This window comes from Scleropages formosus, chromosome 24 (genome assembly GCF_900964775.1).
Source record: "Scleropages formosus chromosome 24, fSclFor1.1, whole genome shotgun sequence".
NCBI lineage: Eukaryota > Metazoa > Chordata > Actinopteri > Osteoglossiformes > Osteoglossidae > Scleropages > Scleropages formosus.
This window is the reverse complement of record NC_041829.1, coordinates 15,001,100-15,022,465: the sequence shown is the minus strand read 5'-3', so window position 1 is coordinate 15,022,465 and position 21,366 is coordinate 15,001,100. Positions and strand designations below refer to the sequence as shown.

Genomic DNA, 21,366 nt, shown 5'->3' with positions numbered 1-21,366 from the left:
CAGCAGCAGCTCTATTTGAAAGTGCAAACCTTTAATTACACATCCAGTTCCATAACCACAACAGCATTGGTAAGTCCCAGAGATATCAGCAGGCTTTGGCGGCGAAGCGCTTGCCGTCCACTGCCAGGAGTCATGGTCTGATGCTTTATCATCTCACTGGTGCCGGGGAGTGTCAGACCTCACTGGCCGCAAGTGGAAAAAACTCCCCCACAATGCCGAAGATGTCGGTGTTCAGCCTATCTGTACTCGGTCGGCAAAGGGACAGGGTGGCTGAGTGGGTAAGGGGGGACTCGCTGTATCAGGTGGCGGAGGCACTGTGTCAGTTCCCTGTGGGGACGGCTTCCGGTCCTCTGGGCTGTACAGCAAATGCACTGTCTGCACTCTGGATGACTCTGCGGAGGCGAATCTCGCTCCGTGTCCCAGAAATACGTCCGACTCGTTCCAAGGGCACTTGCACGGCATCGGGTCTCTCCTAATTAAGAGGGAATGTGGAGAGGCGAAGGCTGTTTTATTAATTATGGCTGTAAGCTGGGAAATAATTGAAGCTTGCGAGTGAAAGTAATTCAGGAACGGGAAAGTTCATTCATTTGATATCAGCCAAATTGCTACGAGGAAGGTGGTGATGAGCAGAACCCAATTCCAGGTCTCTCATTTCAACCAGGCAATTGTAGGCTCCTCCTAAGGGCAGGTGATGAAGAATGGGGAGGTTTTCATGTACCAACATCCCCGATTCTGTTAATTCCACCTGGTAAAATGAGGTAAGCCCCCCACCTGAGATTAGGGTGACAGCTGTCTGCCCCCACAGCCACAACTGGAGAGGTCAAAGGTCAGTCTGTGGGTCTGCACTGCATCACAGCTACGATAAAGTCAGACTAGTCTGTTCGCTTGGAAGCCCATTACTGCAGACAGCTTGCTCAAAGCTTTTATGTCAGCCCTTTCACTGCCTGTTGGCTGCTTAACAGGTCACTGGACAAAAAATAATGCCTTCTGGCAGAGCCGGTGATGCTGTACACAACACTGACTTGTCTGCGTTCCTCTTCCATGATCAGAACTGTCTGGGTCAACACAGAGGTAATGAGCATTTGTGCATTTGTGGTGGTAGACCTGACAGCAGCGGACAAACATTCACAAAGACCCAAGAATTGCCCCTTCGTTCAATTTCGTCAAGACCTCTTGGAGGTCGGAGGTCGTAACCATGGGGAAGCCGGTCTCGATATCGGCAGCTGTTTGGCATACCGGTTCTTTCGCCTCTCAGACATCGCTTTGCTTTCATTTTCAATTTGTTTTGACAGCCTGAAAATACCAACCTTCTGTTCTTTCTAACTCGATTTTATATCTAACTGGCTATGGTGTATCAATTTATGTTAAACATCTGCAGAATTTAAACTCGCTGCTGAAAGGGCTGGACACTTAATCTTGATGGATGATGTGCCATGTTGTACTCTCAACTCTCAGTCAACGTAGAGGACAGAGTTTGATGGAGTTGGCTGGCTTTGACCAGTAAGTTGGGTTTTCCAAAAGCACACTAGAGTACTATCCACTTCAGAATGGGACTATGTTTCCACCTCATCTGTTCCCCAACACTTGCTAACCTTAGACCATTCTTTATGTCAGCATTTGGTCTTGAGGAAAACATTACATATTGCCTTTGCATTTGAGAATTCTTACGGAGATACTTAGACAGGACTTGAGAACTGAGCTGAAGGTGAAATCAGCTTGTAGCCAAGAAAGACAATAAAGTCCGAAAATGGGGCAAATGTACTGATTTCTTTCAGACCGTCTCTTGCGTACTGCATACAGGATTGTGTTTCTCAGTTACAGTCCAGAGACTTTGGGAATATCACATCTGTGATCTTTTTCCGGTGGTTTTAAGAGGGCTTTGTGTTGTTTAGGATCTACCAATCCAAAAAAACACCAACACTGAGGTGCATTCAAACTAAAAGTGATTACAGTGAGCAGGAAAGCAAAATCGTACGCACGCATCATAGAGATTTCAACAATGCCCTGGGTGGCTGCGAAAACAAAAACCGAGAATAATGAATCATCAGTCCATGTTTGTACTTGAGAAGATAGCATTAGACCCAGCTGTATCTGCAGAACATTCCAGCTTTGTTTGGACCATAGTCAGCGCTTGTGTTGATGACTTGATCCACGCTCACACTACTGGAGCCTGACAAAATCCGTCAAGTCTGTTGTGCAACGTGTACACTTGGGACTGGATGCCATAAATGAACGCACTTCGCGCCAAAACAAAGTGGTTCAAGTGCGACCTGCAGCCAGAACTGCAGGTTTCTCCATCTCAAACTGAAGTTATGGAAACAGAACAATGGAAAATGTCAATGGACCCAAGAAGTCAAAAGGTCCAGGACTTTGGATAGTGTGACAAAGAGGTCAGCTTCCTCTTGAAGGTCACGCACTGCTTCCCTCAAAAATAGAGCTGGATCAAATGCCAGATTGAGCCGGGTCTTTTGTGGAGCTCAGAGCATCAACATCTGGGCCTTTAGGGCCATATCAGGCACAGGGCTGAAAGTCAGCCTTCTTGTGTACCTAGCTGTGCTCCAAATCCCACGCATAGAGTACAAACAGAGCTCCACATGAGCAGCTATTCACCTCACGTTAGACAGAGCAGACAAAATCCACAACAAATCCTGCAGGTTTTATAGGAAAACAAAAGCGCAACAAAATTGTCTCACTAATTATACACATACAACCTCATATTTTTTAAAAAAACTGGCATCATGAGTCACTAAAAGTATGGATTTTGACAAATAATTTCATTACGATAAATGTCAGCGTACTAAAATGTGTCTTTTACCATTTCATCCGCCTCTACGCTGTATTTCTTTAAACGATATGTGCTGTTTTCAAAAGAAAAAAAAAAATTCAGCAACGCTCAGACGATCAACCATTGAGGAAGGGCCTTCTCCCGAACGGGACGGAAACTCAAGCCCGTGTTTCCATTTGTCCACTTTCGTTCAACAGTCTCTTTTACTTCTCCCTTCAAACATTTGGCTGTGTTTTCACAACTGGTGTAAATCAGGCACACGGGTCCACTTGCCAAGAGTCTCTCAGCTTTGCGTTCATCTGTCTGACGTGCACGATTCCACGCAGAGTTGAGGCGGACTGTTACAGTAAAATCAGCTGCGTACCCCATCCAGCCGACACAGTTCCTGAGACGCTAAGTAAATTACATGAACCCGCCAGACCTTGTTTCCAATTTTATCTGCGCAGGGAAAAAAAATGACTTTGCCCCGAACTTAAAAAGCCATTTTCCTCATATAAGTTTTTCACTTATATATTCTTCATGTTTTACGTTCACATTATTAAAGCCTTTGTGGTCTTCTACGCATTCAACTTCACAAAACATAATAAGAACTCATCCCATATCAGCAAAGCCTATTCAGTAGAACTCTTTTATTTGGTCGAATTACGCTTAATCCAAGTGATTTAACATTTTCACTGCAGGGGTGTCCTATTTCGGCGCGTGAACAGAATCGGCTCTTTAAACGCCGAGCAGTGAGGATGTGTCTGATGGCACAAAACTAAATACAAATTGCCCCCAGCTGGAAAGCAATTTCCCAAAAGGAAACAGTAATACAGTCAAGGGTTGATAATGGTTAGTCCTACTTGACATTGCTTCGAGAGTGTATTTAAAGACCCTCGTCAAAAACATAATCCTTGACACAAAATTGTCATGCAATTCGAAGATGTTTGCTAACATTAACTGGAGCCTCTGACTGAAGCCAACTGCTGTAGAACTGCTCGCTAACACTCCCTCAGATTTCAGAATTTCCACCTTCTTTCTTTAGCTTTTGGACATTTCCGAAAAAAAAAAAAAATTGGATATCAGGCGAGCGAAGCTTAAATCTGCAGTGACTGATGGAGCCACGAGGGTTAATGCTCCGTCAAGACGTGTGACACCACACGCTACAACAACTTTGTGGGAAAAAAAAGCATTCGCTCCGATGGGGAGGTTGTTAATACTGCGAGCGGACGGTCAAATCTGTCATGCTCTTTGCGGTTATGCTTGAGCAGCTATCCGTCGTGCACCACATCTCAAACGCCTTGTTAAGCATTTGCTCAGTATGACATCTTCAATAGCAGTTTATTTGTTGTGCTAAACCCAGAAGACCATCTTCAGTTTATAGATCTGCTGCAACTTTTAACCTTCATGAGATGTGTAACAAGCACAAGTGTGAGGGTGGGTTATGACTACATTCAGCTCCGAGTGTGACTGATCAAAGAAATGATTAAGAAATCAGACGCAAAAAAGTAGAAAAAAAACACAAGTAGTAGATATAAGTGAACCACTAAAACCTAAAGTTAGAAAAATGAAATCCCCAAACTCCAGAACAGCCCTAAAACTTAACCCACTTAAAAATAAAAGACATATAGGAGCATGGACTCATGTCAAATACGTCACCTCATTTCTCAGGCTGGAAATCAGGTACAGGCTAATGGTTGGGTTGAGAAAAAAAAAGGTTAATGACAAAGTTCTGAGCACGATCTGAGGACGAGATACGAGAATTACGCTCCATCATTAGGTTCGGGCACTGACAACGCGTCCTTGCGACAAGCTTCTAGACTTGATTCAGGAGGATCGCGAGTCTGATGAATCGTCCAAGTTTGATGGAGCTTCGTGATGAAGCCTTAATGGTTATCTTCACAGTAGGCCAACAACAGGGTGCCATCCCAAAGCAGAATGCAGTATCGGTGGGATAGAGTCCTGCTGCCACCGTGAGACCCACCTGCAGGCCCCTTAAAAAGGAGGGACCAGCCTTGACAAGGCAGCTCATCTCTGTATATCTTCTGGCATATAGGCACAGATAAAACCACAGCATTCTCCTCATCACTGGAGCAAATGCTGATGAAGAATGAATACAAGTGAATTTCCTACACATTTCTTCCCCGGACTGCAGAGTTCGACCCCATGCAGCGCATCCTCAGTTTTCCACGTCTACAGTTGTAGTGTCAAAGCCTCCGAAAGCCATTTACAAGGCTGCAGATATGAATTTTTGCAGTTGTGGAATTTTCCCACTTTGGCGCACGTGTGACAAGTGGAGGAACTTACTCATTTTTCTCCAGAACGAGAAGCAGCTCCTTCCCTTCAGCTTCAATCAAGAGCGTCAATGATGCAGGATGGCTCTGAAATTAGAATGGGCCAAGAATGTGACTTGAGGCACCCCATCCTAAAATACAGGCTGAAACCCTTTAACTGCACCCCCCGTTCAGGATCAACACCTGATCACAGTAACACGATCCATGAAAAACTGACCGTTTTATGTGCGTTCACACTGGTTTCCTCTGAAACACTTTGATCTACTTTATTCTTTTACTGCCAGCTCCTTGGCAAACCCTGATCATTTCACGGGGGTATTGTATTTGGTTGCTTATTTCTTTGAGAAGATGTAGAGCCATGGAGAACGACTGTGAGAAGCCCCAAGGACTCATCTAGCAGACACTAGCGTCAGTGCTTAGTATGTTTTTATGAGCCAAGCAAGCACTCTTGTTTTTTTAGCACCAGAGCACAAGGGGATTATCCTTATTTTTCAATTTTAAGTGACATTAATCTTGCTACAGCTCCAGACTCTCGGTGCGTGGGAGTTATGGATTTTTGTGTTTTTATGTTTTGTGGTTGTGGTGGGGGTTCCTGGCAGGGTGAGGAGTCTGTGGCGGAGGGACTGCGGATCTCCAGGGTTTGTGAAACATCATGACATGCACTTAGCCTCGGGGGAATGCTTCGGAGGTCTGCAACCCACCGACCCCCTCCCCCCAACCAAAGCTGTCGGGCCCGTGAGCCAAGATATCATGTTTGTCCTCTGATTGTCAGAACTTTTCATGGACGGGGAGCTAATCTGCATATTTATAACCACATCTATGTTTCGTTAGCTTCTCCCTGCACAAGCACCAACCTTGCCATCAGTCAAGGATGGGGAAACTGTCCCCCCCCGACTAAAACTCCCCCTGCAACCTCTTCCCCAACTGGACTTGAAAATATGGTATGAAGCGACATTGAACCTAGACCGAGGCACAGCCTCCTCCAGCGGAACACAAGAGCGCCGAACTCAACCCTTTTCACACATTGTGAACGTGCGGCCAACACGTTCCAAACTCAACTTCCCTCTACAACCGTGCTTCCTTAAGCCAGAACAAATGAATGAATATATGAGGCTCCTCGGTAATCATCCACAGAAACGCTCCGCACCCATTTCATTAACGTGCGCGACGGGTACGGAGAGTCGAAACCGCTCATTAACGTTACAGAGGGCCACAGTGTGCTTCCCTGCAGACCGCAGGTTGGGTCGTAAAACACAGGCTACTTTGTACAGGTTCCTCTGATATGTTTGCAATGTGCTGAGTTGGAGACTTCTGATTAGCGCTCCGCCGCCATGCCTTCCAGTGTGCTGTTTCAGCCGGGAAGCACAGCTGAAATGCGTAGGTACGCTGTAAAAGAGTCGCGAGGAACACCTGTCCAGACACATCCCTCACACCCAAGGATCGGTGCATCCGTGAATAGGCCTTTGTAGTAATTTGGCAATGAGCCTAATATTAATATTATTTCAGGAATCTATTACAAGGTCTACACATTTTCCTAAGTCTGTAAATTGCTGATCGGGCTCTTTGCTCCATCTGTTCCACGGAGCAGCGCTTTGTATAACATGACTGGAATAACTTGAAACTCAGCACTTGTTCGTGTTGCAGCGAGGGCTATTTAAAAGGTGAGGCAGAAAAAGTGACAGGGCTGAAGCGAACGCAACACCTAGACAAATCTGAAGCCTGATTATGCCGGTATCACAGAGGTATGCTAATCTCTTGACGTGAGCTATTTTTTTTATTTGCACCGAGTTTATCGGGGGGAAGCGATCCCGTGTCAGGGTGTACAAAAGCGAGAGGTGCGTGCAGGCCCAGACACTTACCATGGACTGGAGGAGGCTGACTGGTCTCTTCACACCCCGTAGCAAGAGGAAAGGCTCCGTCGCGTTGTACGGCGCATCTTCGCGGCGGGTCCTACGAGGACCATTTCCTGCGGGTCAGTGGTGCCGTTAGAACCACCGGGTTTAATGTCCCTGTTTGGTTCAGTCTCACGGACCCATGATGAATGATGTCTCCAATGATTTCAGTAACTTAGCCTTAGACAAGCCACCAGTCTTTGTTCAGAAAAACAATGACTTAATATTGCAATTGTTGACATTCTTAAGAAATATCACTTAAAAAATTAATTCTAAAATACACACACACACACACATTGTCTGAAACTGCTTGTCCCGAGGGGGTCGTGGCGAACCAGAGCCTAACCTGGCAACACAGGGCGTAAGGCTGGGGGGGGCACACCCAGGACGGGACGCCAGTCCATCACAAGGCACCCCAAGCAGGACTCGCACCCCAGACCCACCGGAGAGTAGGCCCTGGCTAAACCCGCTGCGCCACCGCGCCCCCCTCTAAAATATATATTGTCACATTTCTTATTAAAAATCTCATTGCTGTAATATGCTGGGATTTAAAATATCTATAATCAAAAACATATAGTTTTTTAGATATCGGTTATTTTGGTAAAGCACAGAGGTTCTGGCTTCGTTGTGGTGGAACGACCTCCCCCAGTCACTCAGAACTGCTGAATCTCTGTCCACATTTAAAAAAGGTCTGAAAACTCACCTCTTCCGGGCTCACTTTGCCCATCATCTCTTAAGTTTATGTAAGGTGTAAATGTTCATGCACCTAACTTCATGATCATGCCCGGAAAAACCTTCACACAGCTACTCCTGTAATGTACATAAATGTTTGTGTATCCCAAAAAAAAAGTACCAGGAAGGTGATCGGGAATCGTCAATATTCTCAGTTTTATGCAGCTGCTCGTGTGATGAGTAGGGTGTTTTTCACAACTTAAAAATGTCAATGTTTACTGTAACCCCTGTAACACCATGAGTTCTCACGACTATATGGAAATCTTAAAGATGTTAAAACGACTAATCATTTAGAAAGACATTAAAGGTCCGAAGATGACATGACAAATTTTTTGCTAAATCGTCACGGCTGCCACCGATGTGAGTGCAAAGAATGTGCAAAATGCAAAGAATTCTCATTAATGTAACAGGCAATTTTCCCATCTGGTTTGGTTTAAAGTTCACGGGACTGAACGGTTGTAACTCACATATCGCACCAACATGGTCGCAGGATGAAAGGACCAGCAGAAAAGGAGAACCAGCTCTGACTACCAGGCCTAGCGTCGCTTCTAAATTTGCTTGTAAAAAATACCGAAAAATTCCCGCTTCTGCGTAATTTTCGTAAACAAGTGCACTGATGCTCCGAAGTGTCACGATACACTCCATCTGCAAGAGCGTAAAAGCATTTTTCTGCATTCCACTGCTTTTACTTTTCATGACTGCTATTTAACTAATGTTTTATTCCCTTGTTATTTGTCTCTTTGTCACTTTGTGTGAATTGGTTAAATGCCAGGTTTCCTCTCACAGTTCTCTGAAACGTTATACATGCAGTGAGACGTTAATTCACATCTCGGGCCACCGCTTAAATTCCCTGCTCCTCTACGTCCCGTCACTTCCGTATAGTAAAAGCAAAGTTCGAGCGCGCCTAATTAACACCTTTAAACGGGGAACGGGCGTTTCGTTTTGTTGCGAAAGCCGTCAGCACCCTCTGCTCGGCAGTTTTTTCAGCTGTTTGCGTGCTGTGCACACGCATATTGCTCCCGGCAGCAAGGAGCCCCAGAACTCGGCACCAGAACATCCCCTTGTCTCCGCGCCGATGACATCACGGCTCGTGGCCATATTACAGACGAAAGACGAGGGGGGTCGGGGGGGGCGTCTGGCAGTAGACGGGGACTGTCGAGGTCACGGACTGCCAAGGCGCCTCCGTCTTTGTGCGGAAGCACCACTAAAGTCTCCAAAGTCTTGGGCACCCTTCCAGCTCCCTCTACAGGGTTCTCTCCCCCCTGCTTCAGAGCACAGAGACGCTCATACAAGAGCCCAGATCAGGAGGGGCAGTCTGCGGTTAAGGGACCACAACCCCCAGCCTCCCGGTCACAGCCACGCCGCAGGTGACGGGCAGGACGCGTCAAAATGTACCATTCAAATCAGGAAGAACCTACAGGTCAGCAAGAAGCACCGCTGGCATCCGGATCATCTTCATCACTTCTTCTTGTTCTTATTGCGCTCCGTTTCCCTCTTTTCTTCTAAAAACGTGCCTTCGAGAATTGTATCTGTATTTTCCCCATCCCCGTCACGAGGTTTCCTTTTACGTGTATTCCTTGAGCTCGTGCTTTTCTCCAAAGAGGCTTACAGTGTCAAGCCACTGGCAAGGATTGACCCCTTTGCAGAGCAGGGTAAATGTCTTTAACTGGAGCAATTCGAGTAGGCAGCATGCTCAAGGGCACGGCAGCAAGACGCGGGAATGGAACCTGGGGCCTCTGTCCTACCCGCAGCCTCGCATGTCTTTCCACGTTTCGGTGTCTGTGTGTCACGGAGCAGCAGAGTAAGACAAAGCAAACACTCTTCGGGAAAGGCGCACTGAGTGGTAGTTAGAGCAGTTGACCGCCGAAGGGAAGGTAGGTTTGTACACGTAGAGGAATCCGAGCGTCTCAACCAATTGCTCCACCGCGACGTCCTTTTCCTGAGCCGTAGCTCTAGCTGCACCATCCTGTTGGCTCAGCTTCACCGGCCTCCCTTCCCTCTAACCTTGCGCTGCCAGGGAATTCATCCATCTACCAAAAAGAAGTCCCACCTTCCCGGCTTTCCACGGCGGAGGCTGACGCGCCCGGAGGGGGGGCGCGCAGTACGAAATCCGCGAGGCAGCAGTAAACGCATCCGCTGTTGAAACAGCTGGAGGAGCGATGGCTGGAGTCGGTCTGCGAAGCCTCGTTCTCTTTCACCTTCCCCACGAGCCCCCGGTGCATTCAGGAGCTCCGTGTCGAATTAGAGCACGCACAGCCAACACGCTTGGGTCACAGCAGCCTTCGCTTACATCCTCCGACTCTGGCTTCCCTTTAACTGCGGAGTTAATCTGATTTCCTCCGAAACGGGTCCGCGGCAAAGGCTCATTTGTTGCCGGAGCATCAAAGAGACTACGGCAAGGGTGGTTCTGTTAATGCCACGCATGCAAAGTATTAATTCTCACTTGTAAATACTGTGCTGAACACAAGATGGGACTGCGGTCTAATTCATTTTCCATGAGCTCAGAGCAAATATCTTAATTTTCCTCATGGAACTCAAGGTCTTGTTTAAGTGTGCTGTGAAGGGCAATGCAAAAGGAACCTTAAAAGTGACGTTTCGGCTCTCTGTCCTGAAACGCTCCTTCTTTGCTGTTATTATTAACCATTATCTTGCCGACACCTCTGTCCAAAAGCGACTTACGGTGTTAAATTTACATTTATTTGTTTAGCAGATGCTTTTCTCCACAGGAACTTCCAACGCTATGTAGTGTTATCAGCCCACACACCTTATTCACTGCTGTGATTTACAGTGCTAGATACACTACTTACACTGGGTCACTCATCCATACATCAGTGGAACACATTCTGTCTCTCACTCACACACTGTGGGTGAACCGGAACAGCATGTCGTTGGACTGTGGGAGGAAACCAGAGCACCCGAAGGAAGCCCACACAGACACGGGGAGAACATACGTCCTCTCACATCACCCAGGAGCTGTGAGACAGCAGCGCTACCCGCTAGTTTCTAAGAGTAGGTACCTCAGTCAAGGGCATCACATCGGAGGCAGGGTTTGAACCCAGCTCCTTCCACTGGAAGGTAGTGGCTCCAGCCACTCTGGTGCCAACTAACCCTCGTTAACCGTCCATGTAAAGTGGGAAAAAACTCATGTTTGACCTGGAAACAGAAACCTGTAAGATCCACAGTCATCGTGTGAACTGGAGACGTTTGCAGCGGTGGGCATGTTTTGGAAGGACGAACAATATCATCCAAATACTACGTTTCCCCTCTTTTTTAATCCTTCCTGACAATTTTATCTGGGCTGCTGAAAATTAGACGTGCGTAATTATTTTCGCAGGCCTGACGCTGTGAGCGAGAGCCCCCGGGATTTGCAGAACAGGCTTCCCATGTATCTGCAGTGGCAGGCGTGCCACGGGGCCCATTTCCCAGAGGCCGCAGTGAGCTACAAAGCCTCCCACTAACGTTTTATTAAACCCCAGAGAACTCCATGCGAACCGTCCAACATTTTGTCGCCCTGACTAGAATTCAGAAACAATAAATTCACAGTGGCCTTTGTTTTTTGATATATTTTCTGGAGAATGGAGGGGCTTCCTGGCCTGGAGCCAGAACAGGTATTAGTGGCTTCAATTCCAATGGAACTCGTGACAAATTACTCATGCACTTGAAAAGCCGCCGGTTGCGCCGGAACTCCACGCGAGACACTTCCCGCCTCTGGAGGACGCCGCCTCTGGCCACTCTTTCGAGTGTGACACTGAAAAACTGTATCTCTGTTTAAAAACAATCAAAGTTTCAGACTGTATCTTTCCATCCAGTTAAGGGAGTTGCTTAAGAAGGGCAACCTGAGCCCCCTGCTAAAGACCGACTCTCCGAAGCAAATGGATCCAATCAGCAAAGGCAGACAACGTTTGATTGGATTAAAACAGTATCTCAGGGAGGATAATTTCAAGAGGTAAGATACACGGCTCTCCGGGGCGCAACTCCGGAGGTGCGCGGCCGACGTGGCTAATTTATCTTGATGGCTCTCGCCCGTCGCTACCTCCACAACCTCGGCATCTCAACGTGTAAGACATGGTCTCCTTAATGGGCTTTGACATCTGTTAAGTGTAGCGTCCACTACTCTGCGCTCGAAAGGCAGAACGGTTCTGCTCGTTGTCAGATGAGTCCACTCCAATCACCCCTCACGGCGCCGTTGTGAGCACCGAGTTGGCACACGCCTCGCGCTTAATGTATCAGCCACCCGATTAGAGACACAGAGCGACTTTGATCGCAGCATCGACCATCTTGGCAGCAACGCTTGCAGAGCTGATTAAAAAGCATGCTCGACAAACCTCTTCTTGTAGTACCGGGAATCGATTTACACGGTCCTGGACCGGGTAACGTCAACGGCACGGTGTAAACGAACGGCGTAAATTTTCCCCGCGAAGGGCGTTTACCAACAGGTGCTTTTTAAATATCTTGCGCTTGTGCTTGGATTAGGCTTCCCTGACTTCCCTAAGCACATTCATTTTGAAAGGCTCCCCCAAGGGTTTAACCGCGCACCTCAAAGCAGTGACCGCCGCCTGCAGCTGTACAAATCGCTAAGCGCTAAGTCGCAGGCAATTTCCTAGGTGAGTCTTTCAAACCGGCGGGTGCAACTCAATACGCCGTCCCCATGCCAGCAGACGCGGTCAAGGAACCCACCTCCATCCTAGCGGGATTTTCTGCGTGACTTGGCCTAATGCAGCGGAGCGTGGCCCACCTCTCAGGAACACGTTCCAAAGTTAGACCGAGGGGTTGTACGTGGACTTCTGCACAGGGACAGCTGCACATGGGTTCTCAGTGTATAGAATGACCGACTACACCTCGCTCGGTTTCGGCGGCAGGGGGATTTGCAGCTGCTTTCTTATTACCAGGGTCTTGCTTTCATAGCTGCGTGCCAGAGACCTGCTCTCGAGACCTAAAACTCTGCCAGCGGTGAAGGTACCAAGAGGACTCAGACAGCCAAGCCCAAGCGATGCTGGGGGCTCTTCCCTCTCTCCTGCTGGTCTGGAAAGGTTTGTTGCAGCGGATCAGTCGGAACCAGACGCCGGCTTGACCACACTCGACAGTCACTTGAGAGGTCTCTTGGTACGACCCTGGCATCCTCGCTAGCCAGTTGCGCACCTGATGTGTTCACTTCACACGTACCATGATCCCATCACTCCCCTCCTCCTCCTCCTCCTCCTCGTGAACGTGCCGAGCCAACGGGCACAGGATTCTTGCAGTTATCCGAGGAGCTGACGGGAAAAACAGACGCCGTACACTGCCCCCATTCCAACGCTCGCCGCATCTCTACCAGGGTGGTCCCTGGGAGAGATGACGAGCCAAGAGCTCAGGGTAAGGCGATCATATAGGGCACGAGGGGTCAACAGTTGACGAGCATTGCCATGGTCTGATTCCTACAGGGCATGAATAACCGCTCTCCCAAAGAACCTAACCACCCGGAGAAGACCAGCTTGTTTTCATGGTAGCTGGACAAGCTAACAGTCCCTCACTAAGGCGGCCTCCGTTTCAGGGCTTCCTCATTCATCCATCCGTCTATGAACAGGTACGTACTGTGTTTATGTCCTAATCTGTGTCGGCCTCAGAGGAACTCACCCGCCCCCCTGCTGCTAACAAAATGCAAACGTTTAGGGAGAGGAGCAGCTTTCACCGAACAGCACCCTCTGCTGCAGGAAAGGCTGCTCGCATTTTACCGTTTTCCCTCCCATTCCAGCCTCTCGCATCCTTTCCCCCGTCTCTCCGTCTCCTCGACGCTCACAGCTTGCTTCCAGCAGCACGGCGGAGTCTTCTGTGAGGCACAGAGATGCCCTCAGGACAGGTCAGTCCAAACACTTGTAAATGAGGACCCCGTCGGGCGACACCTTGGAGCGCTCTGCTCTGCGTCTCTCGTGCCCGCGGTGGCCGGAGTGCTTCGCCACTCGCAAGCTTCCTGGAGGAGAGCTCCGTGAAAGCCTTTAATCCGGACCTAATAAAAGGATTGAGCGCGCGAAAACCACTCGGCATCCTCCAGGTCGCGGGAGGCTCGAGTCTGGCGCAGGCTCAAAGCCAGCGGCTCTAGCCGCAGCCTGCCATTGGACGGGAGGCCGTTATCTCCTGCTCCACACGTTTTGCATGCGTGCAGCTGCGGTGTCCACGCGATCGGCTCAGCCGTGCCGATAAGCACGCCTAACAGACAGTGCGTGGCGGAGTCGGCTGTACGCTCCCACCTCTCCGATAACTCGGGATGCTGCACAATCCAAAGCCTAGTCCATTTCCACTGACACATGGCTTAGAAGGTCCTCGCTGACTTCTCGGAGACTTAACGTTCAAGTTCCTCCTTCTGTTTCCAGAATAAGTCTGCACGCACATACACGATCCCCTCCGCAAAGGTCCAGAACAAATTCCATTTACCCTCCGCAGACCGAGCATCATAAAGTGAAACATAGACAGAAGGAACACAGACGTGACATAAATGAGAAACGAGAACCTCGACTGGGACTGCTCCTGCCGTGCTTCCCTTGATCAACTTATTCCCTTACCAACCCTCAGCTGATAAGGTAAAAATTACCCAGCTGCATGAATGGGTAAATTACTGTAAGGAGTTTAGTGTACAAACCTAACATTGTAAGTCACCCTGGACAAAGGGGGCAGCTAAATGTAGAAATGTAATGTAGAGCTGATTGTAAAGCACCAACCCCGTGTGTGTGTGTGTGTGTGTGTGTGTGTGTGTGTGAGTCCTGGCGAGTGTGTGTGTGTGTGTGTGTGTGTGTGTGTGTGTGTGTGCGTGCACCTGAATCCTCGCAGTGCCCCAGGCTTTACAAAATTCAGCCGAATGACACCAAAAGCCCAGTTCTCCAGCACCGTGGAGCAGACACAGGACACCCAGTAGAAGGGCCAGAAAGCCCACAGCCTCCACCGTTTGCAACTAGAGGAACGGCACCAAATGCCCCACCGGGTTCCTGAGGTGGGGCTGCGATTGAAGCGGATGCAAGCCAAGCCACGGTGCAGTAAAACGTGGTAAAACCATCTTCCATCCCTTTTCCCCCCACCACTCCCAGTTCCCCACAGAAAGACTAAAGGCTACATTCGATGGATCCGAACTCAGAGTGGGAGCGGTGAGCGAGTGGTTAAACCGGAGAGAACAGCTGGGTTCACTTTGAAGCCTCCGCTCTCCTATAGCTTCTGTGTGGAACATTATCTCGGCACTATGGAGTCGAGACACCGAAACGAGCCGGAAAACTCTCCCTCTTATGTGCAAAGCACAAAGATTTCTTTTTTCCTCTGGCACGAGACACACTCCTAACACCTCAGCAGCGTAAATGCTGCTCCACCTCCTGACGGAAAGCCGTTCAAAGGGGTGTTGTTCACCCAGTGCTCTGAGTGCCGTGCCACGCGGGGACCCGGGCTGCACCATCCCCTAATGCTGCACAGCAAATTAAGTGGTAAGCACAAGTTCGGCACTCGGCATCTAATAAAAAATACCATCACCGACATCCTTTCAACCTCTCTGAACCCCGACCAGAATAAGAGAGAGAGAGAGAGAGAGAGAGAGAGAGAGAGAGAGTGTGTGTGAAGGGGCACAATGTAAAAATAAACTGAATTGAACTGATATGGAAAAGGAAGATGGAGATGTGACCCTGCACTGTGTGGAGCAGTGTGTGTGTGTGTGTGTGTGTGTGTGTGTGTGTGTGTGTGTGTGGGGTGGGGGGTGATCTCTGACTCCATTAGTGTGTGGACAGCAATGTCCAAAGTGAGCTCACTGCAATCGCTGTAGCGGCTCGAGGAGGGAGGGTTGGGGGAGTAGGGATGGCGCCGGTGGCTGAAGAGGCTGGTAAGGAAGCTCTGGGTGGAGGCCTTGGCGCTTACCCAGGCCAGGTAAGTCCACCTGTCCTTGATCTTCAAAGTTCAGCCCTTTCGGCTCGTGCCGGCCTCCCTCTCGTCTCAAAGGCCGAGCAGCCCGGGTTCAAAAAGGCTCCAGTTTCGAGGGATTAACGCTGATCTCCGCTCCCCGGCACTCCGCGGCAGCACGGGAGCTCGTGTGCTCTGACGGCATCGCGGAGAATCTAGCGGCAAAGAGCAGGTTCCTCACAGCCAACCCTCCCACATCCAAACGCCCTGGAGATAAAGCAGGCGGTGCGCAGGTGCCGAAAGGAGGAGGATCGTTTCCACAGCTGTGCCCAACGCAAAGGAAGAGCCCTCACCTGTGGCTGCCCACACAGCCAAAAACACTTCTAACTCTGCTCCCTCTAGGCTCCCTGGGCTCCTTCTGCTTGAAAACGTAGTGTTTTTTTGCATAATCACAATGAAAATGCAGACGTTCGGGCGAAGGGGGTCCGCAGCCTGGAACTGACACAAACTCAGGAGCAATTCCAAGGGAGTGGAAGAAATCGCACGCTGGACGCGGGGCCACGAAGCCCTGACGCCACACTAATAAAAGTGGGGAAACGCACGTCGAATGACGAAGCCCCGAGTCGCTGGACTGCGGCCTCGAGCGATCTTCGCGCTTCTCGTGAAAACGCTCGGTCGTTCCCAGAGCGCATCAAAACCCCGTGAAAATTCCACCTCTGGCTCAGCTGGACTTGGATTTTTATTAGTCCTAGAGCCGATATCATAACCAGTCCTAGCGGAGGTTTTCGAATTGCAGCGTGTCCACACACAAACTGTCGCCAGGCAACATGTTCCTACGAAACACACCCCTGCCATAATTATACGGGTCTTCAGTTTCACTCCATCACTGCTCTGAAGGGCTCAAATAACTATGCAGTTAATGTTTACACATCCATTTCACAAATAACACTTCTGCTATATAAGTAGGCAGCCCTGGTGCTTCACTCTCCTGGGCTGCGCATTCTGAACCGGGTTCGAATGCGGCTCAGCCCTGTGCGGCGTTCGCACGTTCTCCAGGCGCTCTCGTTTCCTCCCACAGTCCAGCGACGTGTGCGAGCGTGGTATATCATTCTGGTGTATAAATGGATGAATGACTGCAGAGAGTTTAATGAGGTGGATCTCGCAGCGCATCGGACAACGGCGTCAGCTTAATAATCGGTCATCAGAATGTACACTGTCGGTGTGCGTAAATTTAAACCTAACTTGCTGTACCTTATAAGCAAATGAGCCATACGTTAATGTAAAGTACAGCCATCCAGGAGTTTTCCATACTGTCTTAGAGGAGGCGTTTACAGCCTGCTGACCGTACTCCATGTGCGCCCAATAAATCCCGAGAGCTCTGTTCCAGCACATCCTCAGACAGCAGGGGGCACCACTGAGCCACACCTCTCACACGGGTGAGCGAGGGCAAGGAGGAAGACAGCAGCGCACGCGGCAACGGAGAGCGCCTCGCTCGGAAATCACTGGGCGCCGCTCTGGGACCGCGTGAAAAGGTGGAATGGGAGGCACGATGGGGCGAGACACCACCGCCCATACCGCACATGCGCCGAGAAACGTCGGCCTCCCCTGGAATCCCAGCTCGGCCGTGGCCTGCCATGATGGCCACACTTCTGTACTCCTTCCCATCCGTTTCGTGAGGAAGGGTCCACGTCGATCAGCGGGAATTGACCGAATGCATCTGTTGTGGAGACAGGGTGGAGGTGCATCGACAGTCTTTCTACCGGCGGAGCATCAGCGGTTTCTCAGCAACCCACAGCACTTGTTCTGTACCGTGAGCGAACCCCACAAGGATGCAATGTTCCTCTACCTCCGCCTGTCCGATGGTCTTCCTCAGAAATGGTCCAAAACCGAAATCCCTTTGGTTCTCCGTCCTGGCTCCGATGTAGCGGAATGAATTCCCTCCGTTCCTCAGAACTGCTGAATCCATTCCCGCATGCAAGAGGTGTCTTAAAACTCATCTCTTTCAGACCCATTTCCCTCCTAAGCTCCTGTTAACTTTGCAAATTAGTCTCGCCACCTGTTACATTTTATCCACCGACTTTCCCATTTGTCACTTCTTAAGAGCATCTGTTAAGTGGGTAAATTTCAACGTAAATGTGAGCACTGACCATACGGAACAGCAATCGGTTAACCTCGATTACGCATCCTAGGCACTCGCAGCGTGCAACGAAGGTTCAGATCCCTCTGCCGGACCCGGGGGCGTATTTTCCTAGGAGGGCCTGTGCTGAACGCACCGAAGAAATGGCAGTCGGAAACCAAAACCCTACTGAAGTGTCGTAAAGCTGCGCTCTCCAATCGCGAGTGTTTACGACGGCCAAGATCGCAGCAGCAGGGGAGCTGAGGTACCCAGAAAAGGCGGCACAGACGCTTCACGGAGCACCCCCTCGCGGTAAACCTGCTTGTGTAAGCTGTTAGAATCTATCAAAGGTCACAAAGCCACATCTTCAAGGAACGCTATGATTTTGTTTGCCTTTTCTACGGGATTTTGCAAAATGTGTGTGACGTGGAGGAGCGCAAGGACCACATGCAACCAATTTGGAAGAAAGCGGTGGAAAACCACTAAGAGGGAAACATCAGCTCCGGATAACAAGGTGAACTCCAGTGTGCATTTAATGCTCAATGAGATTTTAAAGGATTGCGAAAAGACTGGCGCACGCTCAAGCGCCAATTTTGTCATCGCATTCTGAGCACATCTCAGCCCGGTGCGGCGGCACTGCCAGCTGCACGATGGGATTTTTTTAAACATTTCCTCTTCTTGACTGATCGTTTTAACCGATGAGGTACATTATCATAACAATCGCCCACAATCTTGACTCCAATTTAAATCATCTTTTCCTCATCAGCTTATTATTATGGGCAAAGCTCTTGCTGTCGAGTCCCCCGCGCCTTGCATCACGGGAATAATCTAGACACGAAACCATGCGTCGCAACTGCTTCGACACTCGGGGGCTGTCAAAATAAAGAGTGAAACTAAACTTATTACTGCCAGTGCGCCTTCCGCTCAATGGTGTGATACGGTACACTCCGTTAAAGTAGGCGCTGAAAGACCGGGTGGAAGCCACCTGCGAACTCCGCCGGGTAAATAACAGCACCAATTTTTCACTAAGAAAAAAAAATAAATAATGTAAATGGCAGGCAGGCAGGGGGCGCGGTGGCGCAGCGGTGCAATGGGTTGGACCGGGTTTCGCTCTCCGGCGGGTCTGTGGTTCGAGTCCCACTTGGGGTGCCTTGCGATGGACTGGCGTCCCGTCCTGGGTGTGACCCCCTCCCCCTCCAGCCCTTTGCCCTGTGTTGCCGGGTTAGGCTCTGGCTCCCCGCGACCCCGTATGGGACAAGCGGTTCAGAACGTGTGTGTGTGTGTGTGTGTGTGTAAATGGCATGAAAACTCACACAGTTTATCAAGCCCATAAATCCATGAATAGATTATTATGTGAACTTTTTATTTGTTCCTCTCGGTTTCACTTGGTCAAATCCCACTCCCTGCCCCTGCTGTAATACCCCTGAGCAAAGTGCTCACATGTTCATCCCTTTACCTCTCTTACTGTGACATTTCTTTAGCAGATGCCTTCTTCCAAGCTGATTTACAACGTTACTGTTGACAATCAACAACGTGCTTTGCCGTTTTTTTACCCATTTATACGGCTTGGTCATCTTTACCCCATCAGTTCAGGCTAAGTACGGCGAACAAGGGTACAAAAGCAGAACCAGGGATTCAAACACAGATCCGCCGAGTTTGAGTCAATAGTGTTAAGCACTACACCACCTACTGGCCCCATCAAGCAACCTCAAGTTCTCTAGTAATCTGGATTCAGAGGCCACATTCTGTAACTTGCACTGGAAGGAGGCCAAATAATAATAATAATAATAATAATAATAATAATAATAATAATAAGAAATATGCTCTTCTGGACTCGAAAGAGGCGGTCGATGACACACAGGCCTCTAAATTTAACCCAGAGGAAAAGTTGAGCAGCCATTGGGCACACTGAGGGATTAGGGCTGTAAATCACACCCCACATGTGTTGGTCATTAGGAGCGAAGCTCACAGGAGCTAAAAGCCCAGCGACGGTCGGCCTGGAAAGAGCAGATAAACCGTCCCGGCGGTCAGTGACACCGCACCCCTCGCCATTGTGTTTACGCTGACCCATTACGGTCGGGAGGTGAAAACAGAAGCGGCAAAGTACGCAAGCGACGTGACTGCGGGCAGGAGAGCAAAAACAGAAAAGACTTTTTGTCTTAATGTGTGATTGATGGTGTAGAAACAAGGGTGTGTAGCTGAGATGAAGACCTACTGGAACTGTTTACACTGTTTTACACTGTCTAGCAGTTCAGTGCCTGATAACAGCTGGGTTCTTAACAATAGTCTTATATACACACACACACACAGAAGCGCATCCTGCAAGCAGAACATGGACAAGTTGACAAAGTTCAGTAAAAACAATGGCACTGTCTGTTTTGGCAATAGTGTTTTTTTGGGGGGTTTTCCTGTTCCCTCCTGTTTGATGGTCACCAGCTTTAATTGGCTCTTCTCTTCATTAACAATAAAAACGTGTCATCGACTTACCAACCAACTCATTCGTTTTACAAGCAGAAAAGACCCGTTTTATTCCAGCCAGAGCTCCTCCGTGCGACTTTATGATCATATTCATGTGTGACATAATAAAAGAGCCATTTGTGCGCAAAGCGAAGCATCATCGTGACAGTTGCCATGTGCGGCACAACCTGTGCAAATATTCCATCTAAACAATAAACATATACAATAATAATAATAATAGACTGGAATAACGCAAACTATATTATTATAATTTTCTTATTATTATGTTATTATTATTATTAATATAATTATAAAGTTATTATTATTATTATTATTATTATTATTATTTGATTCTGAGAAATTACAGCGCCTGGTACATGTAATTTTTAACAAATGTCACTTTTGACACCCCGCGTGACTGACAAGCGCTTCAAGGTGCCCCTCTGGGGGCCACATGATGACGCCTCACCTGCGCTCGCGCTCTGGGGGGCCGCCGTTACCGTTACGCACAGGGCGCACAGGGCGCACAGGGTGGCCAAGGTGGCCAAGGTGTCTTTCCAAAGCCGGGTGGTCATGGTGCCCGGCTTGGGGGGATCATGAATGGGCGGCCGGGGCGTCTCATCCACGGGTGGAGCAGCTCCTCCTCGGCTCGGGGGACCGACGGAGATCCTGGAGATGCTGGAGCTTCTGGACACGCTGGACACTCTCGGATCGCGAAGATCCCGAAGAAGATAAAGATGATGATGATGATGATGATGATCCAGTGGAGATCCTGGAGATCCCGATGCCACTGAGGTCCCAGCCGGTGACGGTCCCGCAGACCCCCCGCCTCTCGCAGCTTCATAAAACTTTCCGACGCGATTCAAAGCGTGACGGACACATGGGCACGAGGCGTGCGCGCCGGAAGAGGACGCACGCGCGAGCGGAGGCTGGCGACCCGGGTGGCGCGGAGACGATGAGCGTCTCCCCGACACACATCGCTGGAGGCTCTCATACAAGGGGCTCGAGAGCGCGCCTCTCGTGCGACCATGTGCTCGGAGCGCGGGCTCCCCCAGGTCCTAGAGCCCACCCGCCGCCACCCTGCTGTACTGTGCTGCACCCTGCTGTACTCCACCGTACCGTGCGGCCCCGCTGCAGCTCGGAGGAAGCGCTGCATTGTTGCGCTTAATCCACTTCTACCTTGTTTTACAACATTTCCTTCCTCTGCCATTTTTCTTATCTGCCTCTGCGCATTAAATATCTCAGAACAGATTTTGTCTCATAGTC

The 21,366-nt window shown here is 49.4% G+C and overlaps 1 protein-coding gene across 2 annotated transcripts in view; it reads right to left on the bottom strand.

The window, feature by feature from the left end:
* adam12a (ADAM metallopeptidase domain 12a) overlaps nucleotides 1-21,077 on the bottom strand; it is a 72,187-nt gene extending 51,110 nt beyond the window's left edge. For both annotated transcript variants that reach the window (XR_003797310.1, XM_029248768.1), the window contains exons 1-3: nucleotides 20,570-21,077; nucleotides 6,918-7,024; nucleotides 5,072-5,145 (exon numbers count right to left, since the gene is read on the bottom strand). Coding sequence is in view for 1 of the 2 variants with exons in the window: in XM_029248768.1 (XP_029104601.1) it covers nucleotides 5,072-5,145; nucleotides 6,918-7,024; nucleotides 20,570-20,675 (287 nt within the window). In the remaining variant the exon portion in view is untranslated. The remainder of the gene's footprint in view (nucleotides 1-5,071; nucleotides 5,146-6,917; nucleotides 7,025-20,569) is intronic.
* Nucleotides 21,078-21,366: the final 289 nt, after the last annotated feature.